At 35.4% G+C, this 27,802-nt stretch overlaps 4 protein-coding genes across 6 annotated transcripts; 3 read left to right on the top strand and 1 right to left on the bottom strand.

Moving 5' to 3' along the window:
- LOC125211927 (serine carboxypeptidase-like 51) lies at positions 1 to 2,836 on the top strand. Its single transcript, XM_048111891.2, has 13 exons — positions 1 to 253; positions 366 to 460; positions 539 to 646; positions 739 to 979; positions 1,081 to 1,124; positions 1,204 to 1,271; positions 1,344 to 1,449; positions 1,525 to 1,724; positions 1,812 to 1,881; positions 1,949 to 1,999; positions 2,076 to 2,128; positions 2,214 to 2,346; positions 2,599 to 2,836. The coding sequence occupies exons 1-13, from the start codon at positions 127 to 129 to the stop codon at positions 2,671 to 2,673; spliced, it is 1,371 nt and encodes a 456-aa protein (XP_047967848.1). The 5' UTR covers positions 1 to 126; the 3' UTR covers positions 2,674 to 2,836.
- A 1,069-nt stretch (positions 2,837 to 3,905) lies between these two features.
- Positions 3,906 to 15,707, bottom strand: LOC125214677 (uncharacterized). 2 transcript variants are annotated; one of them, XM_048115798.2, is made up of 25 exons: positions 15,238 to 15,706; positions 14,333 to 14,497; positions 13,778 to 13,852; positions 13,342 to 13,420; positions 12,972 to 13,036; positions 12,581 to 12,670; positions 11,782 to 11,871; positions 11,555 to 11,641; positions 11,224 to 11,307; positions 10,583 to 10,702; positions 9,885 to 9,916; positions 9,617 to 9,749; positions 8,966 to 9,511; positions 7,866 to 8,395; positions 7,716 to 7,779; positions 7,489 to 7,579; positions 7,190 to 7,362; positions 6,628 to 6,753; positions 6,314 to 6,384; positions 5,850 to 5,912; positions 4,872 to 4,944; positions 4,632 to 4,751; positions 4,476 to 4,553; positions 4,343 to 4,393; positions 3,906 to 4,255 (listed from the first exon to the last, which is right to left on the bottom strand). In XM_048115798.2, exons 1-25 carry the CDS (start codon positions 15,475 to 15,477, stop codon positions 4,154 to 4,156), a joined length of 3,348 nt encoding a protein of 1,115 aa, XP_047971755.1. In that variant the 5' UTR covers positions 15,478 to 15,706; the 3' UTR covers positions 3,906 to 4,153. The 2 variants fall into 2 exon arrangements, 1 of the variants encoding a protein (XP_047971755.1); XR_007175155.2 differs by lacking the exons at positions 3,906 to 4,255; positions 4,343 to 4,393; positions 4,476 to 4,553; positions 4,632 to 4,751; positions 4,872 to 4,944 and having other exon boundaries at positions 5,845 to 5,912; positions 6,628 to 6,700; positions 15,238 to 15,707.
- A 522-nt stretch (positions 15,708 to 16,229) lies between these two features.
- On the top strand, positions 16,230 to 18,714 carry LOC125212225 (ATPase complex subunit). Of its 2 annotated transcripts, none has more exons than XM_048112326.2 (7): positions 16,230 to 16,475; positions 16,645 to 16,685; positions 16,805 to 16,868; positions 16,971 to 17,231; positions 17,430 to 17,501; positions 18,039 to 18,217; positions 18,320 to 18,714. In XM_048112326.2, exons 1-7 carry the CDS (start codon positions 16,326 to 16,328, stop codon positions 18,435 to 18,437), a joined length of 885 nt encoding a protein of 294 aa, XP_047968283.1. In that variant the 5' UTR covers positions 16,230 to 16,325; the 3' UTR covers positions 18,438 to 18,714. The 2 variants fall into 2 exon arrangements, with proteins under 2 accessions (XP_047968283.1, XP_088923612.1); XM_089067486.1 differs by having other exon boundaries at positions 16,377 to 16,475; positions 16,800 to 16,868.
- A 4,478-nt stretch (positions 18,715 to 23,192) lies between these two features.
- Positions 23,193 to 27,516, top strand: LOC125199427 (Eukaryotic aspartyl protease family protein). Its single transcript, XM_089068937.1, has 10 exons — positions 23,193 to 23,666; positions 24,121 to 24,250; positions 24,342 to 24,589; positions 24,671 to 24,898; positions 25,498 to 25,660; positions 26,021 to 26,094; positions 26,178 to 26,274; positions 26,595 to 26,661; positions 26,951 to 27,022; positions 27,141 to 27,516. The coding sequence occupies exons 1-10, from the start codon at positions 23,407 to 23,409 to the stop codon at positions 27,314 to 27,316; spliced, it is 1,515 nt and encodes a 504-aa protein (XP_088925063.1). The 5' UTR covers positions 23,193 to 23,406; the 3' UTR covers positions 27,317 to 27,516.
- Positions 27,517 to 27,802: the final 286 nt, after the last annotated feature.

Raw genomic sequence — 27,802 nt, 5'->3', positions numbered from 1 at the left:
AAAGTCAGTTGGAGTCAGAGACAAGAAGTGAGAGGTCACCACCAATGGCAGTCCTTTGTTTCACAATATAAGTCCCACAGTTTCACCTCCACATTTCTGCAAGAATCCCACTTCTTTTTATTACAAATGGGGAAGTCCCATGTTGTTTTCTCTCTTCTTGCTTCACTTCTTTTCTTGATTCAAGGATCTCTAGTCAGAGCTGTAAGAACAGATGATGGCTCAGAATCATGGGGCTATGTTGAAGTCAGGCCCAGTAAGAAAAAATGATGGAACAATAATCAAAATGCAATCTTTTTCTTTCCCATTTTCTCTGTTTATCAATTTTCATTTTATTTTCTGATTCTCTCTCTCTCTGTAATGAGCAGAAGCCCATATGTTTTGGTGGTATTACAGAAGTCCATATAGAACTGAAGATCCAAACAAGCCTTGGCCAATCATTCTCTGGCTTCAGGGTGGACCTGTGAGTTCCTTTTTTGATTGGTTGTAGATTTGAAATGAAATTCCTTTTTTACTGAAATAGTGATTGGTTGTTGTTAAGGGTGCTTCTGGGGTTGGGATTGGAAATTTTGAGGAGATTGGGCCTTTGGACTCATATTTGAAGCCAAGAAATTCAACATGGTTGAAGAAAGCTGATCTTCTGTTTGTGGTGAGAAATGAGAATGTTATTCATTATCCATGTATCACAATCTTGATTCTTGAAAATGTATTTTGAGATTTGGGGTTTGATTCATGGTGTAGGATAATCCAGTTGGGACAGGATACAGTTTTGTGGAGGATCTTGATTTGTTGGTGAAAACTGATTATGAAGCAGCTGATGATCTAACCACACTTTTAATTGAGATTTTCAATAGAAATCAGACTCTCCAAAAAAGCCCTCTTTACATTGTGGCTGAATCTTATGGTGGAAAATATGCTGTCACTCTTGGATTGACTGCACTTAAAGCAATTGAAGCTGGGAAATTGAAGCTCAAACTTGGAGGTAAATTGCAAATATGAAAATCCCCCAAAAAAGGATAAAAATTGAATCTTGAATTGTACTAATATTCTTGAGTTGAAGAATTTTTTGATTCTGTTTCATAGGAATTGCATTGGGGGATACCTGGATTTCACCAGAAGATTTTGTGGTGTGTCTTGTTTGTTTGATTCTTGATTCTTGCAACATGTGACAACTAAGGCATGTGTGAATTTCACATGATTATGCAGTTTTCATGGGGCCCCCTTTTGAAAGATGTTTCAAGGCTGGACAATAATGGCTTGAAGAAATCAAACAGGTATAGCATTTCATGATTTTGATAAGACATTTCTTGCACTTTTTGATGACTAATATATGGAAAAAAAAACAGTTTAGCTGAGCAAATTAAGCAAGAACTTGAGACAGGCAAGTTTGTTGAGGCAACAGAATCATGGAGTGATCTTGAAAGTGTTATCAGTTCCAGCAGCAATTCAGTGGTAAAACAAAACACAGACTTAGAAAACATCGGTAGTGTTCGACTAAGATTGATTCGGGCAAATGCTGATTTTCAGGATTTCTACAATTTCTTGCTGGATTCTGGGATGGACCCTGTGTCCTTGTCAGCCTCTGTGCTGTCGCAGCAGATCTCGATCAGGCGATACTCGAGGTACCTAAATTCGTTGAGGCGGGATACACCCGATGGGGATGGCGATATCGATAAACTTATGAATGGTGTGATCAAGAAGAAGCTCAAGATACCTAAAAGTGTTGTGTGAGTTGATTTTTTTGCTTACCATGAGTTTTGTTGTTGTTTAAGACATAGTTGAGTTTCTCAAATTGTGATGATGGTTTGTGATAGATGGGGAGGCCAATCAGATTCTGTTTTTTCAGCTTTGGAAGGAGATTTCATGAAACCTAGGATTGATGAGGTAAGAAGAGAAAATAGTGTGTTGATGATGTTTTTATTTTTTTGTTAAATGTTTTGTATTTTTGTAGGTGGATCAGCTTCTTGCTAAAGGAGTCAATCTAACTATTTATAGTGGTCAAGTGAGTGTTTTGAATCTTGATTTTTCATTTTTTGGAATAGATTTTTGTGTGTTATTATAAAGTTGTGTTTTTGTAGCTTGATGTCATTTGCTCCACCAAGGGAACTGAAGCATGGGTTGAAAAGCTCAAGTAAGAATATTATGTTACCTCAAGTATATATTTATATGCAATAATAATGGAGTAATGTTTATTAATTGTTTATTATATATTTTAGGTGGGGTGGGCTCAAAACTTTCTTGAGCATGGAGAGAACACCATTGTATTGTGGGAAAGAGACAATAACAAAGGGTTTCACCAGATCCTACAAAAATTTGCATTTCTATTGGATTCTTGGAGCTGGCCATTTTGTAAGTAAACTCACTCTATTTATTGCTACATATACTGAATATAATAAATAAATATGAAAATTGAAGTATGATGACATAATTTAATCCACCGACAGTCACAAGACTACAAGCATGTCACCTCATGTCCTTGTCAAAAAATTCACTCAAACACCACTTGAGTTTTGATTTATGATCATATAATAAATGTGTGTTTGGTCCAAATCAATTTAGTTATAAGGAGTATGATTTAATTTATTTTTGGTTTGATTTCAGGTACCTGTTGATCAGCCTTGTGTAGCATTGAGCATGATAAGCAGCGTAACACAATCTCCCAACGTTTCGAAATAAATGGTTGATTCTTAATACATAATTGAAAGCCTCATTCAAGAATTGGTAGAAAATGATGAGATAGGAAAAAAATAATTTTTAAAAATAAATCCCATTTGTAATTGCAAATATGTTGTTTGTACTGTGATTTTTTTTAGCAATTGTGAGAATTTATTTTGACATATTTTTACGTCCACCTTTTACCCCAGACTCGTTTGACAAACTACTAAGTAGTAGGAGTACTCCATTTAACAAAAAAAGAGTAATTGCAGAATTATGCTTGAAAATCAGCTGAACAAGTAGAAAATGACAAAAAAATAGTGTGTGGTATAAATGACAAAAAATAACAGTATAAGTAATTATTGACTTATTGTCATAAATAGTATGCACTCTATGTGAAAGGAAAGATATCAATAATAAACAGGTCTAGTCATATACTCATAAATAGTATGTACTCCATTTGAAAGCAAAAATATATAGTCTAGTTCAAAAGGCAATGAGTAAATTTTAAAGAATAAATAATGAATTAGTTTATAGGATTAATTTTATTTTGTCAAAAAGGTTTGACTCAAGATTTTCCATTTTCTGCAAATAAATATTTGAACTTTTCTGTTAATTCACTATACTTTCTCTTTGATATACAAATGCATAAAACCCATTTTGTTCTTGTCTTTCTGTGCTGTTAATTTGTCCACTGTTTCTTCAATTCACTAATTTAAATCAATTATTTGTTCCAATTATTCTTCATTCCCATCTCTTTTTTTAATGTATTTTATATGAGCAGAATCCCACAGATGATTACATTTTGATTCTATTGTGTGTGTATTGATGGAACTACTTATTATCCAGTTCTTGATTTTTGCAACATGTGAATATTTCTTGGTTCTGACAAGATTTGTGTAGATATATATCATGGGGTCCTCTCCTAAAACAAGTTTATAGGCTATAGATGATCAAGGCTTCAAGAATCCCAAGAGATTTTGGATTTTGAGTTTCTTCATGTTTTAGGATTGGAAATTATGTTGTTTAGTGATAGAGCAACAGCTTGATTCTGGCAAAGTTTGAGCAAGCAACTTAGTTATGGAGTGATCTTGAAGGTTCTGAGGAAGCAATTCACTATTGAAATTTTCCTAGAAAATAAATTACTAACTATACACGAATTATACAATTACAAACACGTTTAAATCACTAAACACAACCTCCTTAAATCGCGGGCCCAAAAGCAACGATGCAAGTTTGTTGGGACAAGGGAATAATACTAAAATGCACAGGTATAAAATATAATGATGGGAGCCGTACAACTCTTAATCCAAAATATACAAAAACTTACCCTTGACAGGGGAGAATATATATTACAGATTAGACACATATACAACCTCAATTGGATCCTATAAAAATTGTGTAGTGCAGAATTTATATATGTATAAATACGAAAATTGGTGAAAAATGATCGCAAAATTTTCAAGGCTCAAAAAAGCAATACATCAACGAAAACATAACATCATTCTATCTTCTCTAAGATCTCTAACCTGGTTTTTCTTTTCCAGCCCTTCATTGTCGCGACGAGGTTGATAAGCCCCACTATTTGACTCTTGCTATATTCCTGCACGATTACCAGCGCAATAGGATCCATCAGAGGTATTCAGTTAGAGCGATACTGTTAACGGGGATTCAATTGATGATTTTATACCGGATGAGCACGCGACCAGTGGACATATTCGGTTTCTGGAAGGTAGTACGCCTGTGGATACCGTGACAATGGCTAAGTTGTTGGAAACGCAACAAAGATATTTTATATCTGGAGTATAACTAAATTTGTCTACCTTGATGAAAGTTTCCACTATATGCAATTTTGGCTGTACATCGATTGTGACAAAATGCTTTAGGCCATTTATTAGAACCTGAAAAGGGAGAGGTACTGATCAAATAAGGAAAACAAACCACATATCGTATCATGTAAGTGGGAAGTAAAATCGTACCTGGAGATCGAGCGACATGAGTGCTCGTCCTTCATCAGTACACCTCTTCACCCTAGATAGGCCCTCGATCAGAGTTTCAGCAACATTTTCAAGTCCATATTCTAAGAGGAGATCTTGAACCTAGATTGATGTTGGTGTAATATATAGAAGCTATATCGATGAGTTTGCATACCCACATAGATACGAGAAATATGAGACGAATTTAGGCAGCAGTAATGAATATTTAAATCCACTCATTACCTCTTGCCTGATACCCCCATGAGCAATCCTCGTTTTGTAGTGCTTAAATTCGCCCAGTAATAAATCAACATACCTAATAACATGAGATGTATTTTATTTTTTCACCCACCACAATCAATATAGTACCTATCGAGAGATAAAGACTCTCGAAGATTTAACTGAATTTCACAAAAGTTTTACAATGTATTATAGCACTGCATAAGCAGAGATAGCTAACATGATCAACAATTAGAAATGTGCCACCCATTTCCAGCTAATGCTTCAGTAATTAGTTTATCACCGCTCTTTGAAAGCAACTGCCTGATGCTGAGGTCATTCATATTCCGTTCTTAATCCTGTCCCACTTATTTTATTTAGAATGGTTCATAATATTATCTCCAAATATATCATGACTTTCTGGTGAGCTTTGGAAGATCTGTTAATATATTTGATATGCAACCCAATAAATAATTGCTCTGTTTATTTTCTTGATCTTTGCAACCATGCACTTCTCATAATCACATAATTCACCCCTCCTCAGGTTTGGCATTTGCTTTGTTGAGGGATTCATTTTAACATATAACATAACATTTACCTTTCTTTTCACATGCCTATTTTCATCAGTGAATAATGAATGCTGCAAACCATAACTTCTTATTCCATCAAAGTAACTGATGTTGACGGATACAGCACGGAATGTTAAAGATATTACTCCCTCCGTCCCGGCTAAGATGACACATTGCTTAGCCGGCACGGGGTTTTAGGAGTTATTGGTTAAAGTGTTTAATTGGAGAGAGAGAAGGTGGATGTAAGTATTAAAGTAGAGAGATAAAGAAAGATGAATATTTTAATAGGAGTGAGAAAAAGTGGTTGAGTGTATTAATTGGAGAGAGAAAGTTACCAAAAAAGGAAATGTATCATCTTAGTTGGGACAGACTAAAAAGGAAAACGTGTCATCTTAAGCGGGACGGAGGGAGTACTTGCTTTGAGAAAACTTACCCATTATGCTCCATTCCAAGCTCTTTCACCTCCCATTTAGCATTGGCAATGCGATCAGCATACCTGCTCAAACCATCATCCAATAAATACCACTACTAAAAGACACCTCTAAAATATACTACTAGGAAACATATCCTACACGAGATATTCAACTGGAAACAGCACCGCCTTAAAGCGCCATTATATTTTTCATTTCAGAAAGGAAACAATCACTATTCTAGAGCAAACAATGTTGTATTGGTATTCTAAAAGCTAAATGGATCTTCTAATACTTTCTTTCAACTAAAACGATAATAAGAAACATAAGACAAAGATCTTGAGATGAGGAATGTGAGATCAGAGATGTTTGATGTTTTATAAGATGCAAACAAAATTCATTGATCATCTTAAGGATATCTCACAATCAATGTTGTTAAAATAATTTATATAATCACAAGTATAAGCACTGCCTTTTCTTGTCTCACCCATTGATGTGCAGTAGCGATTTTGCTGTTGTCCTATGAATAAGCTGAGTAAGATCAGGCACAGCATTAACCTGGAAAAGATGGATTAGTTAACTTACTGCAAACAACATTGTTTGGGTAGATACTAAAAACTATAGAGAAACAAATTACATTATCGTTTTCTGAAGAAGGTAGTTTGATAGTGATCATAGAAACAACTAGTGAAAGATACAAGGTACGCAAGGAGGAAGAAACCAAACCATCAGATTGTGAAATAAATACATGTCATTGAGTACCGAGCAGATTATTACCCTAAATAATCATGCAAAACATACCATGTGAAAATAGAAGTCCTCCACTAGTGCTGCATATTTGCGTGGAAGCATTGATTGCAAATGCGTTTTGGATCTATGCAATAATTGAGCAACAAGAGATATAGTGTCAGCCCCAGAACATCTTTCCTGCAGCGTTATGTCAATGTAATTACTCACATATTAGTCAAAAATAGAACTCCAACTAAAAGTACTTTTACAGTAAAACCATGTTTCTATGTAAGGACAAACGAGATCTTTTATCACAGTAGCTTAGTGATCACAAGATTAGTATATGGTCATAACCATGTCATGCATGTGGAGGTAATGTTTGAACAAGATTACAGTTGAGCGGATAAACAGGGGATAAAATCCACATATCAATATACTGGTTAGCATCTCCTCTTAGTATGGTTAAGGGTCAAGATTGCTGGAATGGAGCATAAATGGTGCATAAGATGATAAGATTATAGTAAATGCTTTGTCTTCACTAGAACAATTTAAGAAGAAATCTAAGAGACTTGAAACCCTCCTAGAGTAGTAAAATAAACACCAGAAACATGAGATCACTCCATAGGCATAATACCTTCAGTCCGAAAGAAGTATGATTCACATGACTGGGAGGACTCATAGGGGTAACATCCATGTGAGTGAATGGACTTGAAGATGTTGGGGATGACGAAGATGTTGATACTGGTTGATGTTTTATCCACTGGTCACACTCTTGCGAAATTCTTGCTATTGCAGTTTTTACCTTGTCTGGGGAAAATAACAGTGAAATTATTTAGTGGATGGCACCTATTGTAAACATGCGGAAATTCTGTCCTGTTTGGAAGATAATCATATGATTTGCTTATATATATCAAGAGGAAATTAAAAACTTACGAGGAATGCCTTTTCCACTAGCTGGAGCATTATGCTCACAGAATGTCTCAAACACAAAGTAGAAAAATATCTCAAACAATTGGCAAATTCCCTGTGAAACATAATGAAATACAATTACTAGAAAAGCATAAGACAAGAACCAGGTTACAAAAGATTGGCAAATGCACATCAATATATATAAGCAGACTAATTTGCTGAAATAAGCAACTATCAGCAGATGAGCCTACCTTATAAAAGTCAACATTGACAATCTCTAATTTCTGCATCAACCGTGCATATTTGTCCATCGATCTGATTCAGAAACAGCAATAGAGCTCAATACTTATATGGAAATTATAGCATTTTATAGACAAATAATTGAAGAACTTAAAGCTCACCTCAGGACACTAAGGGAGGATCCTGTTTGTGCCATCGAATCTTCATTGTTCCCACTTAAAGAGTTATGCCTTGAATGACCGCGTTTGGAAATACGACTCGGAAGCTGACTATCTTCATCAATAAAATCTGCATGAAGATCCTCATTTTCTTCTTCTGGAGTAGTCCCGTTGACATGGTTCGTGTCTACTTCAGAGGATGATTTAGTTTGCCTGGGTATCTTATTAGTATTTCCAGATCCTTGTGTGGCCAAACCATTGGACTGGAAGGAGTCGGAATACTCCTCAGAACTGCCGATCACTTTTGGCAAAAACAGCTTACCATTTTCAAGCCAATATGAAAATCCACCCTTCTTCGACCCACTAGCTAGTCCAACTGATTTACTGTCATGTAGTAATTGTGCACGGGGAGAACTGACAGATGAAACAAGGAGAGCTGCTCCATCACCAACCAGTCCTGGAAAACTAACCACTTGAATCGTGTCTGGTGGCAAAATCTGCCAATTTTCCCTCTCCATCACCATTTTTAAGGCCTGCAAAGCAAATAATGATGAATGATCTCAATCTCACAATACAAGAAATTTTTCCATCCTATATTTCCTTTTAATTTCAAAATACACATGATGAAAGGCAACTTCAAGCATATATTCCACATTCATATCAAATAGCATGAATCCTGTACAGATGATCAAAGCTAAAACAAAGTAAAAGATATATTCCAACTAATTTACAACTCCACTCAGTAGCTTCTGAAGGAACATAATTTATGCTCCCACTGGAAAGACAACTTCAAGCATCTGCAATAACGAAGTATAAATTGCTAGGGTAATGATGAGATGCAATACATGGGCCCAAAGTTTTCTTTTAGTAGGTAGTGTAGTTTTAACCTTTCTGTTTTTGTTCTATAAAGCAATCCTGTGTCTTTGCAACTTTCACATGTTTGCACTGATGAAGTGATGATGAATATAGATTTTGCATAAATGCTTCTAACCAAATACATTTAGTTAGTCACAACATGATGTGGCGAGATGAAAGATCCAAAGAAACATAGAAGCATGGAATTCCTGCGCATGATATGCTCTCAGTCATAGAGTTGGACTTACGTAAATATTCTGACGATGGAATGCAGCAAAATAACCTTCACAAATGGATTTAACCTTCTGACGAAACTCAATAGCCTCAGTTCCACAAAAAGCTTCCCCAGCCAAAATGAATATACTTAGATCTTCATAGTTTCTCAAAAATTGATGAATGCTGGTAGAAGAAACTGCTGGAGAAGAAAGCAAAACTGAAATACGGCTTGTTGTAAGCTGCCAAAGGTTCCTACATCCCCTTTGTAAGGCAAGTGAAACAAACGTCAAGGCATCTTTTCGCAGCAAGAACCATGGGGACCCACTACTTGATGCTGCACTTCCATCATCTCTTCCCTCATCAGTTGAATGATCTTCGCGTATAGGACCTTGAGTTCGTTCAGCATGTGTTACAGACGTCAAACTCACTTCTGCTGAGGAGGAACGAGATCCTCTCTGAACGGATGCAATAACTGAGCCTTCTTCTGTCAGAGAAGAAGAAACTTCTTTGGCAGTATCCTCGGAGACCCCAGATAGAATACCATGTTGATTACCACTAGGGTTATGGCAGGATGGCACCTGTCAGAAAGAATAATGCATTTAAAAAATGTACAATGTTTCATTAACACTTTCAGTTGCATTCAAATAATATCAAATATATATAGTTGGAGAGCGATAACTCACTTTGTCTTCGAGTTTGAAGTTAGTAATTACATAGTACGAACACATCAGCTTAAACAGAACAGCTATCATTGCTTGTAAACACTGCCTAAACTTGGACTCGGGTATTTGGGTGCACAAATCACTGTATGTTAGCCTGGGGAAATTTAAAACCAAACAAGAAAGGCACTATATTACATTTCATCTAAGCATAGAAAACTGAGGAAAATAAACCCCAAGACCAAAAAAATATCCTAACAACTTCAAAGTACAGGATAAGATTAACTCTCACCTCGTAATTTGGGTATTTGAATTTTCAAAGTCCTGCAATGCAAGATTTTAGTGTCAGCCATATAAGAAATTATAATACTAAATGAAAGCATACAACTCAATTAATGCATTTGAGGGTGTTGAAACTTGAAAAGAAGGCTCCTATCAACTTAGTTTATAGCAAAGCTCAGATTTGATGTAACGTGCTTCAAGCACAAGCTAACTTAGTTTACTATACATAGCAGGAGTTGCAAACTATCTATCTTTTCTCTTCAGAATTATACACTTCATGAATTGAAACCATTTCCTAAAGTTTGTTATACTAAATAAATATATTAAAGTTTGTTAGGCATATATTTATTTTAGTAATTTTTTTTCTTCAATAAAATAAGAGAGAGAGAGAGAAGAAGAAAAGATAGTAGTAGTAGTAGTGGATTGTGGGGTCCGCATTATTAGTAGTGTTGGTAGTGTTTAAAACTTTCCATTTTTAGAATTGGTCTAATTTTGGTGGGTAGCCCAAAATGGTAAAACTGGTGCAATGAATGGCCATTCCCTCAACTTTATGAAGGGTGATTCCCCTGGGAATGGCGATTCTTGATTCAAGACATATTGATCATAGAATGTGAATGAATATCCCGATGATCATTTCATTCCATCATACCAATTACCTCATTACTCAAATGATAAGCAATTAGATTCTCATGAAAATATTTTTCTTGCCTCTTGCAAAATGGTCTTCAAGGTTGAGTGACTTTCAGAGAGAACCTCCTGCATGAAGAAGCTCTGTATTTTTTCAGCTAGACCAGAAACATCACCAATTAAAGCATATGCATCAATCACCTGCAGAATTGAGAAAACAAAACAACTTTATTTTAACCCCAAGCATCAACTAAATGAACGTTTGTGCATAGCATGAAGGTTAAGTAAGGGCATGGAGTGAGCTCTTCTATGTAAAACTTATTATCTTAATTTTGTAGTACTATTTTTTATCATCCCAATGATTTACAGAGGATTTGTCGTCATCAATCAATATAAGGCCAATAATGGTTATATTTAGTGTGCTCATATTCTCTTGGATGATAAAAATTATGCATAATAATGAAGCACAAGGTAAAAGTACTTCTCCTATAACATAATGAAACGAAAAAATGCGTGGAACAGATACAGATTATATATATATATATATATATATATATATATATATATATATATATTCACATCAAATCAGATATTTTAAAATAAATAGTTATTCATATGTATTACTACAAATTTATAATAGTAATCGGTATTCTACAAACTGAGGGAGCAAGTAGGACTTTATGATTAGTTCTTCATATTATGTAAAGCAATCTAGAACTAACAGTGAGATAGCCATCCTCTTTGAAGTCCTGGCACACTTCTAATAGAATTGAATCCAACTTCTGAAGAGTCTTCCCCAACCAAACCTGCACCATATTAGCTATCTTGATCATCATGCAATTAAATGAAAGCCCAAGAACACATATTAATAACAACAATAACAATACAATAGTAATAATGATTAATATATTCAAGTAAAGCATAACAATTATCACTAAGAGACTATAGAAGCAATCAAAGATAAACCTATATGTACAGATAAAGAGGAAGCACAAGCACCAATGGTGGATAAATAAAAACACGTTTCTTTATGTATATGCATGTTAAGTTCACCTCAATATTAAGGCTCATCTCTTGCACAGCCGAAAGGTTTGATAAACTATCTAAAAGTTGTAAATACTCCGGCAGTATTTGGAAAGCCTGAGAATGTAAAGGTAAGCATTTAGAGATAATATTTAAATTCATGCATACAAAGCAAAGCCAAAGGCAGAAGATGTCGAAAAGACAAATAAAGAACTGAAAACATCCCTTTTCTATAATCATTATGAAATAAAAAGCACCTTAGTGAAACTCCCTTCCTCAACACAAGTATCAAGAGCAACTTGCAAGTCCACAGCATGACGAAGCTCAGACAAGATGGGAATCATGCCCTGCAAATTGCGATAATTATTACTCAGGTAGTAAAGTAATAACTTAAGAACAGTCAAAGCTAGCTCTGGGATTAATAAAATAATAAAAACAGTATAGCCTAGTTACTAACTTTACTTTCATTTAGAATCACAAACAGAATTAACCCTTAGCACTTAATCAAAAGAAATACAATAAGAATTACCCAACAGAAAGACTTAGCAATAAATAGCATTTCTTAACTGCACTCAACGTTGAATATGCTGCTGAGGATTAAAAGATTAGTTAACAATTAAGGGATAAAGAGGATCATCTGCTCTTTTCTTCCCCTAATTCCTTTCTAGCCCAAAGATATCTGAAGTGAAGTAAATCATAACAGAAATTTCAAATTTGTGACCAGAGTCATTTAAAAGTCAATGTTATTAAATTCAACGAAATAAGAGGTGTGAATGAGAAATTAACTGTGAGTTGTGACGCTACTTTGATCAACAATTTTGGCTAAATAAGCATTTCATGTTCAGCATCCTAGATAACCATTTACATCAATTAAACATTGTTTGGTTTATCCAGATGTAAAAAACAATACCACTATAAGTGATTAACATGACAATCTTTCAAAGATAGATGTCCAGTCTAATGAAAAGTTTTTTTTATGCCATTAGAGAACATGGGAACCAAATGAAGAAAAACAGATTGAAATAGTCAACCAAAACTTTCAGGTGAGCAGATTACCACTAGCGCTTGCTTCTTCTTTGAACTTTCTGTAACAATTAGATCCCTAGATACCTCATTCCTTGAAGAGGTAAGGTGTCTTCGCCCATTCTGCAATAAATAAAAGAGGAAGCATGATGACAAAACCATTATCTGTAGATCAATGTTTATTCAATAAATTTCCTAGAAACAGATTGTTCAGTAATCAAAGTTTCAGATATGGAACTTTTGGGGAAGAATAGGCCTCCACTTGGTTCCGCATCTTAAAGAATTAAGCAGTTTAGCTCAGACAACCGTGTAGAAGTCTGAGTTTGGCAATACTAATCAGATCTACCAGCAAGTTCAAAGAGTTACACTACTCTATCAAGCCCAATGGCTAGCAGTTGAATGGTAAAAAAAGTCACCTGCTTACCATGCAAATAACATTTGCAATCTTCAAGTCCTTCTCCAACTCTCTGACCAGATTCATCCCATTTACTGAAACAAAGTATATTGCCAGAATGTAGGAATTCAAAATTCTAGAATTTTCATATAAGAGAATACCATATGTTGTGACCAGAGTAAAAAATGCTGTGCAGCCAAATCAGTTAGCCACTAATTCTTCTAGAATCAAGGAGATGAGATTTGAAAGGCACACTCCAAATAGGCAACACGCTTATGCAGCATAAGATGATCATGCAACACGCTTGCAATAAAGAAGTTTATGGACATTTCTTTTATAAGAACTTTCCTACATTGCAAGAAAACTTGAGGGGGCTCGAAAGGGAAATAAGGAAACTCACCCATTTGTTCATGATGTTCCATTACATGACGCGACAAGTGCTCAGAAATTCTATCCAGTTGCGCTAATCGAAGAGCAGCCTACAAAAGAATGCAATGCAGAATGATCTGTAAATAATGGACCGATGAGATATTATATTTTCGTTTAAAATAGAAACATAATTATGAAACAAGCCCCATCCTCCGCAATCTTGCTAAAGGATCTGAGCAAAAAAGCTTGAGGAGAGTACTCAATGGATCCATGTATAACATAACACAAACGTCTGGATAAATGCAACGAAAACAAAGAAAAAATGGAAATTTACAGAGAAAAAATTAATATCAGCAAGAAAAATAAACAGGACCACAACAGGTGTTGATGTTATGTTAAACAAATCAAAGGTAACAGCATAGCATGCATGAATGGGGAGAAGAAATAGGTCAGATGAAGAATAAGACCTGCTCCTCGAAATATGCTGGTTCCTTTTCTTCCGAGGGGATTTGTTCTAAAATGTGTCTAACAGGATCAAACTCCTGAAAAACAATATATACCCTTAGCAGTTTCTAATTCTGGTTTGTAGATAAAATATAAATAGATACAGCACAATAGCATCTACCGTAATAGTAACATTAAAAATATAAATGTTATCACGGTTGAGTAGCAAAAGGAACATATTAGTAAGAAAAGCTAAGAGATGCACTTCCATTTCCAATGTTACATAACAATTTGGAAGACGCCACAATCATCTTCGAATAGCTTTCCTCTATGAATTTAAATTTAGTCACCTCCTACCATATTGACGAAGCCAAAGATTATTCTACCATAGACTGTAGTTCTAAGCCTTCCATTGCATGTAAATAGTTAAATACTCATTGATGTTGTTATTATTCACATATATGAAGAACTAATCTGCTTAAGGAGATAATTTTTGACCTCGTTGTTTCTTCCAATCTTATTTACTTATATATTGAGACACAAAAATTACTGATGCCACTAAAGAAAGAGCAAACAACCTCCTCATAAAATTCCTTCTCAAGCTCATCTAGAGCTTGACCTTGAGAATTGCTCCCATCTATGAAACTCAGTCCATCAGAGCTTGAAATATTATGTCTTTGATGTGGAGGTAGTCCAGCAAGAACACGGGCCACAGCTGCAGCTGCTGCTGCTCGTGCTGGAACCTGTGTTGCAAAATAGTTGCATTATAAAGTCAGCAACAACTCGGAGAATTTCAATCAACCTGAATAGATACTAGTAAAAGACAAAAGGATATAGTTATTGAAATGTCAAATTCAGTTTCTTTAGTGTGATAACACTGCAGTATCATTTTTCCCTTACTTATAAATCATGGTGTTGCATTTTGAAGGCATCAAAGGCCATGTCAGCATATTGGCAGGTGATGTTGGACATTTTCAACATTATATATAAAAAGAGAGAAATAAATAGCCCCAGCCATAACCAACTAAAAACAATCAAATTGATTGCATTATGATATAAATGGCCGAAATATCAGATATACAGTGAATTCCATACGCTTGTTTAATCTGCAACTCTAACTCATCTGTCTTGAACAATTTTAATACTTCAAAAAAATGCGCATTCCTTGATCAACCAAAAAGCACTTAATGTAACCATTAAACAAAATATAAATGCACAAACATGACATAATGTTACCTATGCACTTAATGTAACCATTAAACAAAATATAAATGCACAAACATGACATAATGTTACTCGGACATTGAACGAAACATGATTTACTAAATTCCTCTCCTAAGTTTTACCAAGTTTATAAACATCTCTTAGATCGAGTAACCTCAAACTCCACCGCATTCACAATGCAACACACATAATATGACGATACAATGTAGCAGCAGCACAATTATTAGTCCAGCTGAGGCAGCAGCGAAAGTGGCAGTACCTCGGGACGATCGGAGGGGGGAGGCAGGAGGCCAATCGAGCGCGCGGAGCGAACTGAGCTGAAGATCTTCTCCCCGACTTTGGACAAGTCCATGCCGCCTGCTTGTCGCGAGAAGAGCAGCGATCCTAGGAACAAATAGCGCGACAATTCAAAGCCTCCGTCGCCGAAATCACCGGCATTCAATAGCAGCAATGGACTGAGTGGAAACGGAAGTGTCGGTGGATTGTCGCCCGGCTGCATCTCAATCACGCCCCGCCGTGGACCGAATCGCGCCACCTCATTGCGGCCAGATCAGATCGGATTTCATGTAATCGCGCAATCAGTCAGAGAGAGAAAGGGAGGGGAAATTAATGTTGCTGGCGATTGAATTTTGAGATTGGGTTTACTTTGGATTGATTGTGAAGACTTTTTTCTGCTGCGATGCAAGAATTTGGGAATTCAGTATTTCTTCATTTAATCATCATTTTTATCAAAAAAATCTCTATTCAGTCAATACTTAATTTATTTATCCATCCCATTGCAGGTTCAGCCACATTTGTAGTAGAAATAAATACGAAGAAAAGTTTATTTGACAAATTAATCGTACATTTTGAATATTGTTGCCTAAATCATCCCGTTATTTCTAATATTGACAACTCGAGAGAAATTGATTCAATTTTAAAGAATCATACACAAATAATTCGATTTTAAAGAATCATACACAAATTAGATTATTAGTGTGACTACATGTCTTTTGATGTGTACTCAACAAATTTAATTTTATAATAATAAATTATTATTGTTATTATTATAATTGTTATATTTTTAAGTATGAAGTATTTAATATATATATATACAGTATTTTTTATTTTTGTTATTATTATTTGAGCATATATAACAATTTTATATAGAATTTTTGTTAAAAAAATTCTTTTATTGTGGCCTTTTTAATTGGATTACCAATAGAAAAGAAAGCTTTAAATGGCTTGGGCTTTTGTTTGAAAATGAAAACGCATCCGAGATTCTAAGCCCAAATCGTTTTGATCAAATTAGATTGCGATTCTGCAAACACAGAGATTCAGCAGGGGTTTTTCCAAACGAAGAAGAATATGCTGAGATCGAGGAAAATTCTCTCAGCAGCATTACGAAATGCTAATGGCGGAAGCTTGCTTTTCAGAGAGGGGAAGTTTTCCTCCGTTATCCCTCCCTGCAACCCTTGCCGATGGACTTCCCTACGATTCCAGGACGACGTCTATAAGGTCGGCTCAAAATTTATTGCATTTTAATGGTTTCGGAACTAATTTGGATAGATCATACAAATCAAATCGCCACGGAATTTTCGAATTTTATCCCTGTATGGTCATAGGTCTCATTTGAATCTGTTCCGATTGACATTTTCGTATAATTGATTGCGTAATTTGATCGCAGTTGGCGCATGAGGCGGCTGTTAAGCAATCACGAGCTCGAATGTGAGTAATTGTCGATGTTGCTCTGCTCAATTTATTGCATTTACCTTGAATTTCAATTTGAGGTATGGGAATTTGCTTGACTGATGCTAATGTAGAAGGTCATGTGTGAATTAGGGCAGTAAAGATGAGATGAATAGGAGTATATTTACTGACATAAATGAATTTGAGAAACATCGTGGGAAGGTAAGTTATACAACTTTAAAGCTAAGTTAGAATTTTGATTATATGATTTTTGAGTGCATATAAGGTTGAGTTTTGATTGTAGATTTTGAGACTTGGGTGCAGGTATCAAAAGCGAATAAGGTTATAGTTCCTGCAGCGTCAGCACTCAAGTTTCCTTCCCTTGAAGTCTACTTTACGAATGGTTCTAAGCTTACACTTCCCGTGACCTCCAAAGAAGACGAAGCAAATTTGTCCTCATCAAATATGGCTAAGCTGTCCCTAACCTCGAAAACTAATGATACGAACGTGTTGACGTCAGATACTGCTGAAATAGACAGTGCTAAGGCGTCTTTAATATGTCTATCTTTTCGGGAAATCTCGCGGGTGAGATTTGTGTATATCAAATCTCAATTATCAGATCATCTTCTTTTATGAGGTTACCATCTTTTGGGTGTAGAGATGGAGCAAGCAGATGCCTCAGTTGCTTTCATGGATACGTTCTTGATTTATGCGAGAACTTGTGCTTATGGCGCATTTTCCTGACATAATTGTTAGCTTTTAATTTTTTTCACTACCTGACAGGCTATGGTTGACTCGTGGACCTCACCCTTCTTGAAAGCATTTGCACATTCAAGTGATGTTCGTCTGTACGAGGTATTGCATCTTTCTCTGAATAGTAATGATATGCTAGCAGGTTTACCGGTCAAACTTATCTTTTGCTCTTGTCTTGCTGCTAAATGGAGATTATTGAAATTTCCTCGACTGCTTTCAGTTTTTTGAACTGATTACAGGCTACACTAGATTTTCTATCTATCTCTACTTCATATAGGCTTGGTTATAGGATCATAAAACCTCATACGATCAACATAATGTCCGACTATTGAATCTGTCATTTTTATGAAGAACTGCACCTGATCTTTGTTTTTCAATTTACTTCGGTAATGTGATTTATAACATGCTTTTTTATTTTCATTCCTGTAACTACCAATGGACCGAGCAACATTTCCCTTCCTACTGCGCACTCGCTTAGAACATAGAAGACGATCGCCTTTTAAACAATTGAGGAGCAAACTTAAATGTGAATTTTAAAATAATCTATCTCAAATATACAGGAACTTATATGTGAAGCATTATTACTATTCCCAAAATGAATCATGTCAACGTTTTTTGAGGATCACGTCTCTTGTGCAGGTGTCCTTAACGGATCAATGGTTATTGTCACGTAAGCTCATAAGGAAACTACTCCTTAAGTACATGAGGAAACCCGCGCCTGCAGAGAAGCAAGATGCTCTGCAGAGGCAGATCGTTTATTCCTTTGGTGATCATTATTACTTCAGGAAGGAGCTTAAAATAGTAAATCTTCTTGCAGGGTATATCAGTTTCTTTCATACTCTATTCTACTCCACCTTCGTGATTAGCCCAGATCAATTTTTTGTGGCTTCTTACTTACACCTCAACTCTGATATCTGCAGATATGCATTCTTACTCGACAAATCTGGTAGAATACGGTGGTCAGGTACTGGAGCAGCAACAGAGGAGGAGGTGTCGTCGCTTTTACGTTGCACATCCATGCTGCTGGAAGAGAAGTAAGAAACAAATGTTTTGATTCGATGTTCAAATTTGAGGACACTTCATCGCGCAAACAAGACGGAACGAGATCGTTGTTTTGGAAGAGTAGCTGCCTGCCAATAATCCTTTTACAAGCTGTCTAACTCAATATCTATTTCCAGATGGTTTTGACCACATGGAATTCTGATTGCAAAGGTCGTATGCATTATTGCATTTGATTTTATGCACTTTCATATGGCTTTTGTTTGACCCTATTTGCAATAAATCAGAGACGAAGGAATTAAATCCAATTCTCAAATCGCTACTAGGCTCATTTGCAATATTCTAATTCATGAGTCATTTTATTATATTTAATTTAATTTAATTATGTAAATCTTAACGAATATGAAGTGGAAAAATAAGTCAACAGTCAAAGGTCAACTATTACAACTTGCATATAAAACTTACAAAGTTTGATTGTCTACCAATAATACACCGCCACGTGGGCCAGATCTCATAATCTCATCAATATCCATTACTATATTGCAAGGAAAAAAAACACCTAAGCTCCAAATTCAGCTCCCCCACCACAATTCCAACTTCCATAAATAAAATTTCTTGAATCCTTGAAAGAAAAAAGAGTCATGGAAATCTCTGCTTTACTCTACTTCTCATGCTGGTCTCTCATCACCATCACTTCTCTCAAACTTGGATTCCAATCTCTAGAGCTTCAAAGCTCCACCAATATCTCACCACTCATCATCTTCTCCCTCAAGCGAATCCTAGCCGTCCGCGTTTGCCATTCATCCACCTACGCCTTAGTCCATCGCCACGGCGCCAACAATGCATCCCTCTTCGACCATCTCCGACTCTCGGTCCTCGGATTTTCCTTCCTTCTCTACTTATCCATCTTCCTACGACCGATACCTCTGACCCTCGTCTTATCATACGCCCTCGCCGTCACCATTATAATCTCCCTTGTCACGACCACCGAAACCGGCCTCCTCGTCGACTTCATCATACGGTCCGTCACGTTCTCGCTCCACGTCCAAAACGACGCGTTTTTCGCCCCCTTTGTGCTTGTTGCCGCATTTTTCACTTCGGGCGCATCAGCATTAATCCATGACGGTTTTTCTTCCGGTTCCGGTCCGACGGGGTCGGACCAAACTGGACCGGGCGGTCAGGAGGCATCGAAGAAGTGGAAGGTTTTTAAATTCATAGCTACAACGTTTGTGGTTTTCGCATTCCAATTATTGTTCAGATTGGAATCTTTGGAGCATGTGTTGACGTTCGTGTGGTTAGCCGTTGCTTGGCTCGGTTGCGATGCTCTGACCATGGGCCGGTTCGAGACGGGGATTTTCTATAGCCTAATTTGTACTGTGGTGGCCGGTTGCACAGTCCGGTTTGGTCTAACCGGTCCGACATGGCTGGTTAACGTTGCCTCGGTTATCCTCCTTGCGTTGCACGATATATTACTCACAGTGCGTTTTCTACATGGCCGTGATATGGTTTTGTTGTGAGGCGTGTGCATTTTAACAATCTTGTAATGTGAATTACTATTTTGTTTTAATTGGGCCTAAAAAGAGGGCCCATTAACTCGGTTCCTGACTTTATTTATTTATAGTACTACTATATTTTTCAAATAAAAATTGGGGGTTTTATTTATTTTATGATTTGAAAGTGGTTTTCTGGCTGAATTCTTTTTGGTAATGGACAAATTGTTAGATAGAAACCAGTAAACTGACAAAAACAAATAAGTTGTCTGCACTGGACAAGAATACGTGCTCCACTTTCTTTGTCGAGTTATTCTACCAAACTCGATATATCAATATCATAAAAAAAACATATTAATATTAATTGACAGAAAATAACCTTTTAGATTTGGGTGGAAATTTGAGGAATATAATAGAAAATTTATTTAAATGCGGACGTTTAACAATCTCAATTTTTTTGCAGCAATACGAGTTTGAAATGGTAGGTTAACTACATGGATTATTAGGAGATTATGTTTGTTCTCATATTTTTATTTTTGTCCATCTATCATTAAATGCCTCATTTCAATTTTACAAATTTCGATAAATGGATAATACATTTAACTAACTCATTGCACACATATACTACTAGAACACATTCTATTAACATTTTCCACTACTTTATTTCATATTTAAACTCTTGTTGAATCAAAATGTGATATTCAATTATGAACTTAAATATTATTAGTATTTATTTAAATATATATATTCCCTTTGATGGTGGAAGCACTTCAAATTTACTCGATATTAACAAATTTGATGGATTTTCAAAACTCGATTGACATTCGAAAGTATATCATACAAAAAGTTGCCAAATGATGCATCTAATTTAAGCAAAGATCTTGGTCATAGGAAAGACCAAAATTCTCTCATCTATCCACGTTTCAAAGAGATTGAACTCAAAGTTATTGACTTTTGCGACATTTAATTAATCCTACGAACAAAAATAATAACGATCATAAAGTAATATAAATACTAAGAATTTCATAAATCGCAATAAGTAGTTACAGTTCCCATAAAATTATTAATTAGCTTTAGTAAATTTGTACACTTAAAAGCCCTTGGAACAATTAATATACACTCACTCTCACTTTCAACATTAAAAAAAAAAAAAGATTTAATTAGGAGAAAAATGATTTATTTATTCTGAGACATGCGATTAATTAAAAAAAGATTTAAAACGTCGTAATTGCATTGCATGTGACATATCAAATCTATTTAGACGGTGAAACTTATATAAGACCATACAATGATAAATAAAATAAACTGAAGACTGATTGGATTATATTTATTGCATGCTTAATAAATAATAATGGTTCACACTCCACAGTGGTGCCAGTAATTTATGTTTATTTCTTTCTTTGTACATAAACATAAGTTTATTTTTTTATTGGGTATATTGGTTTCACTGTATCAATACTAATTGAATCCATCAAAAGTATTACTTATTTTTTTATATATTTTTAAAGTTCTTCGTCATTAATATATATAGATTAATTAGATCCCTAATCCACCTAAAAAAGGCGAACCCCACTTTGCTTTTGAGTCCATTTCTTAGGGGCAAAGTGAAAGAATTGAATTATTGAGGCACCATGTTTTTGGGTAAAGCATGCAAAAAAATAAAAATAAAATAAAGGTGGTGTGACTCAAAACATATTACTCCATAAAATAATATTTTGAAGAAGGTTCTTGGGCAATTTCTTAGCTTTAGCATCTCAAGAAAGTTGTGGATCATGTACATTTAATTTTAAATTTATTTTTCTGATGAATGAGCCATCTTTATACAGAATTAGGGGATGACCCCACATAGTTTAAGAAATAATATACATATTGGTTGGTCCATTATTAGCTTTTTCATTGATTATGTATATAGAATTAATCAATATTAAATAACTTAATTTTCCTTGTTAAGTAAACTGTCACTAATTAATGGTTTTAGGTAGTAACCTGCATCCTTCATCAAACAACACATTCTTTTCAACCAATCATTGCCACTATCTTAATAATTTTATAAATATCTTACTTGTTTTTAAATAATTTCATCTTAATTAATCAAAGCTTTAGTATGCGTTTACGTGGTATAATTAATATTCAACCCGTTTCATTATAGTTCAGTCGTATTTCTTTTTTGTAGTCCATTATAGTGATGATAAGGTGATCTTAATAAATGAGTATAATAGTTATTATGGTAAATAGCATCGCTCTTTTTTTTATTATTAATAGTATGATAATTTATTGATTATAAGGGCAGCCGTGGCTCATTAAGCTCAAATTATGTTACAGTAGTTGAGAGGGGCAGTTAAACTAAATATGCTTACCCAATATGATAAATTAATCGTGATGAATAATTGTCCATAATGTATTATTTGGCAAATTAATCGGATAAGAATTAGAAACAATTCTAGAATATAGTTGCGTCGTGGTAGAGAATTTTAAGACAAATATGGCTGCAGTTTCATGCAGTTTTATAATAGGTGGACCAATTGCATTTATTTTTGTTTTTGAATTTATTTATTTATTTTAGGGTGAGTCAACATTGTAGGAGTATCAATCATCTTAATAAATTAATTATTAATTGTGTCAATACAATCGTCAAAGTTGGCGATTTTGTAGGTATAAAATCATGACGATTTTTACATCGATCTATTTGAATCTTAATTTTATATTGTAGTTAATCGATAATAAGTCTTGTATATGAGTAAATGCTAAACAAAACACATGGTTTTCTTTATATTAAGTACTAATACTATCATTTAAACTCTATCAAAATCACTCTATTTTCTAAAACTACCAAATTAAGAAAATGGCCCAAATTAAAAATAGATTAATTTTTGTTGATTAAATATTGATACTATGTAATTTTAACTCGATCTATCAAATTAAGTATTTATTGACAATTTTTTGTTAACTAAACAAACTAAAAAAACACAATTAGTACTAATTATGAACGAAGAAAGTATCATTTAATTCTAAAACACAACTTAATTAACAAATGTTTTCCTCTACTAGCCATTGGCAAAGTATTTCAATAGCCTACAATTGAAAATTCACAATCTTTAAATTCTATTTTTGCTTATCAATTTTGAAAATCAGTGTGTAGATTGCTTAAACAATTGATTTACTATGATTATACTAAATTACAAAGAAATAACCTTAAAGTAAGTAAGCGTACAACCTCTTCCATTCAACGTACAATCAACCGCAGCGAACAATCCACATCTTACGTAATTATAAAGCTGCAGTTATCTGTTCTTCCCTCTCTCTCTCTCTCTCCTTTTCTCTCTCATTCTTTCTCTCAAAATTCATGCGCCCACAGAGATTTATGCACAATGCATAATCACTGATTATACTCTCACGTATTTATACAAATTCGTGTATAAATATCGATAATCTCCGTATTGTTGCTTACAGCATAAGGAAAGGTGAAAAATTGAGAGAGAAAAAAGCAGGGGAAAAGGGGGTGGTGTGTGGATAGCAGAATGCCGCCGGCGACAATTCTGGTGGCTCAGGCAATCGTGGCGGCGGCGGCGGTGCTACTTTTCGCGGCGTCGGTGGATGGGGAGGGGAAGGGAATGGTGCTGAGCTTGGAGAGGGCGAGTCACGAGGGAGTTGGGGTGAGTCAACTCAGGCACCGCGACCGAGTCAGGCACGGTAGGTTGTTGCAGCAGCAGCAGCAGCAGCCGCCTTCAGGCGTCGTCGATTTCTCGGTTGAAGGCACCTATGATCCTTATCTTGTTGGGTGAGATTTTGAATTTTGTGATTAATTTTATCGTTGGATTGTTGTGATTGGGCGATTTGGATTGGAAAGGTGAATGTGCGGTGTTTTACGAAGAATTTCCCCTTTATGGAAATAAACGGATAAATGAGCTGGATATCAGAATGCCTGTTTCTGATTGGATGAAGAATGGTGATATAAAGCTGATTCTGTTGTGAAATCTTTGTTCCTTTCTTGGAATTAACTGTCGAAGTCAAAAAACCTTTGCTTCATTGTTACAAAAGTGCATTTGAATTGATTCCAACGTGATTGAATGTGATGTGTTGTGTTGTGTTGTGCAATTAATTTTCGTAGAGAATATATTCTTCAATTTCAGACGGAATGCTGCACAAATTTCTTCAATTTTTAGTGTGAATTTAATGCTCCATTTTGTAAGCTCGGCTGTTCATTGATTATATCTTGTTGGGTTGTTCCTCAGGCTATATTATACAAGAGTAAAATTGGGAACTCCGGCAAAAGAATTCTATGTACAGATAGATACTGGAAGTGATGTGCTATGGGTTAGTTGCAATCCCTGTAAAGGCTGTCCCTCATCCAGTGGACTTCAAGTATGTCAAACATTTTCTGCAAATTCCGTTGCTTCGAAATTTAAGTTTTTTAAACTGATGGTTTATTGAAATGCATTGTTTTTCTCGACAGATAGAGCTCGAGTTTTTTGATCCTCCCAGCTCATCCACGGCTTCACCGATCTCATGTTCTGACCAGAGGTGTGCTCTGGGGGCTCAGTCTTCTGATTCTGGTTGTTCGGGCCAGAACCAGTGTGGGTATACCTTCCAGTATGGTGATGGCAGTGGGACATCTGGCTACTATGTGTATGACTCGATGTATTTCGACTCTGTAGTTGGGAGTACATTGGCTTCCAATAATTCAGCACCTGTTGTTTTCGGGTTAGTTCTTGTTCTTACTAGTTCAATTATCATTTGTGCTTGTTTTTATCAATTGATTTTCTTGGGTACATTCCTTCACAGTTGTAGCACATCACAAACTGGGGACCTTACCAAACCAGATAGGGCAGTTGATGGTATATTTGGTTTTGGACAGCAGGGATTATCTGTGATTTCACAGCTTTCATCGCAGGGAATCACCCCATATTCGTTTTCTCATTGTTTGAGAGGAGAGAGTGGTGGTGGTGGCATATTGGTTCTTGGTCAAATAGTGGAGCCAAATATGGTTTTCACTCCACTTGTTCCATCACAGTATGTATTTTCCTGCCAGAAAATCTTCAATTATTTGCCTTCCACATTTTTTGTTAATCTATGGTGAATTTAAGTTCTCCCATGTAAAGCCTTGTTTATTTTTTGGTTGATTTTACTAAAGCGTAGTCTCAGAAATGTACTCCTTGATAGAAGGGACTCCTTGATTAGTAGTCATAGGAACTACTTGATACATTTGTCTCTGTCTTTTCCTTAAATATTTGAAATTCTGAAACTAGCCTTAATAGGTAAATAAACAGTCTGCTACAGCTAAAACCACAATTCAACAACTCATGACTTAAAACTCATGTCTTAAGTTAATGTGTGTTTGTTGCTATTCTAGCGTCCTCAATCAGAATTAATTACTTCATATGTTTTGGAAAGTTATCTACTGTGAAGTGCTGAATGTTGACTTAGGATATCATGAATGTTTTCTGAAATTGCTGTAGTTTAAGGATTAGGCCTTCTCATTGGAATTTGTTTTTCATGTTGCAAGTGTTGTCTATACTTCAGATTCTGAATATTATGAACTTAACTAATTCAACTTGTTGGATATGTCACCAGCACTCAATTTGAAATATTTGCTCCATCCATCTTTCCAGGCCACATTACAATGTAAATTTACAAAGTATAGCTGTAAATGGCCGGACACTGAGCATTGATTCATCTGTTTTTGCGACTTCAAGCAACCGTGGAACAATAATTGATTCAGGCACAACTTTGGCATACCTTGCGGAAGAGGCTTACGATCCATTTGTTACTGCAGTAAGTTTCAAAAGAGGGTATATTCAATTTTTGGTTAAATGGTGCAACCAATGGAATCTTTACCATTATCTGCAATTAAAGCATTACTCTCAAGCCTTGCACATAACCATCTCTTAAGATTAATATTGCATCCTCCCTTATAACAGAGTCGTTATACTGATGAAACAACATTGTTTTGTTGCTATCCAATATGTGAGTGTTTTGATTGTGAATGGTTCAATGGTGGTGTTATAATTATAATTTAGAAAACTTGTATTGTAATTTTCAAATAGAGTGAACAGTGTTATTCAAAGCAAAGGCTTATACTGAATTTCATTGTACTCCGATATCTGATATGTGGAGTATTTATTGGCCATGCAGATCACAGAAACCGTCTCAGGATCGGTTCGCCCTCTGCTTGCAAAGGGAAATCAGTGCTATCTAACTACCTCGAGGTTTTATATCTGAGACTAATTATTCTTGTTTGCGCATCTTTCTGGCCATTCCTCTTAAATTGTTCTTTATTTTTTGTCTCCAGTGTCTCAGAAATATTCCCACAAGTTACTCTGAACTTTGCTGGTGGTGCATCAATGATTCTCAGGCCTCAAGACTATCTTTTGCAGCAGAATTCTATTGTAAGTCAACATTTGGTAGCATTTGGAATCTCTCAGAAAAACTGTAGCATTAGCCCTCCACCTGACTACATCCGGAAACATACTGATTTGATTTGTCATAGAGTTAGGCATTTAGCGACACTGATCTTAGAATCTAAAACTGAAGCTGACATATGTTATACTCGACTACATTATGGAGAAAGTAGTTATTCATATTCAGCTATGGATATCCTTGATTGGAATCTAAATATATGCTATTCACTATACTCTGTATTACAGCTCTCTATCCTTCCCTTTGCTTTCTTGATGTTTGGTAAATATGCAATGTTTTGCTTGCATAGGGTGGTGCTGCAGTGTGGTGCATCGGCATTCAGAAAATTCAGGGTCAAGGAATTACCATTTTAGGCGGTACGAATATTTCAGCTTACCTATTCTATCCATGCATATTTATAATCATATACACCAAACAGTTACAGCAAGTTTTAAAGTTATTAATAAAATGCTTACCTCATATCTTCTGGGCTCATCTGATTTCTGTATTCCACATATATATGAAATCTCTGTCCAATGTGTTGGGATGGTCAATTTTAGTACTGAATGAGGCTTAAGATATATGGCATCTATGTGTTGTTCCAGACTCCATGTTCGACTTTCTTTATTCGCTGTTGATTGAGATATATGGCACCTCTCCCTGCAGATCTTGTTCTGAAAGATAAGATTGTTGTGTATGATATAGCTGGTCAAAGGATTGGATGGGCAAACTACGACTGTAAGCTTTCCTTGCTCAGCTCGATATCCTTCTCCTTCCCGTTCTCAACTTAACACAATGCCAGCAATCTCAAAAACTGCTTCGACTCACTCATTAATACAAACTCTGTGTTCTGCAGGTTCGTCATCTGTGAACGTCTCTACAACCACCAGTACAGGTAAAACGGAGTTCTTCAATGCTGGGCAAGTTGACAATAGCAACTCGGCAGATTATGCGCCTTCCAAGCTTATACCGATCTTCGTTGTAGCACTACTACTGCATATAGCATTCTTTGGCGTCCCCCCATTATTGTGATATGAATCATGATGAATCTCTTGTGTGAGGTCTTATGTAAATTCTTTTCATTTTGGTAGTTTCTATGTTGTATACTTAGATAAAATTGCAGGCTTCCAAGTTAAGTTAAAAGATACTACTATATCTTTATTAGAATAGAATTGGTCTTGTCTTGTTGCACTTTTAAAAATTTGTAGATTTATTGCACAGATTTTTACTTATTTTTAATTTAGAGAAGCGTGACATCACACATCTGCAAATGGGATACATCATCATATCATTATAATCGCTCAATTTGATTACTTTCAATTTGAAAGGATATTAGTTATGCTCTTCCTAGAAATCAGAAATTATTAAATTTGTAAACATATTAGGTAACCCAATTCTGATCTTTACATTTTAACATGATTTAAACTCTATATGGAAGGAAATGAAGAGGCATTCAAAAATCAATTCTTGGTATGTATATGTGTGAGAGTTAATTCTTGAAAAAAAATTATGATTATG

The sequence above is a fragment of the Salvia hispanica genome, chromosome 3, assembly GCF_029641045.1.
Source record: "Salvia hispanica isolate PSC_SH4W2 chromosome 3, Shi_PSC_v1, whole genome shotgun sequence".
NCBI classification, from domain to species: Eukaryota; Viridiplantae; Streptophyta; class Magnoliopsida; order Lamiales; family Lamiaceae; genus Salvia; species Salvia hispanica.
The sequence above is the reverse complement of the archived record's forward strand: the minus strand, read 5'-3'. Positions and strand labels throughout refer to the sequence as shown.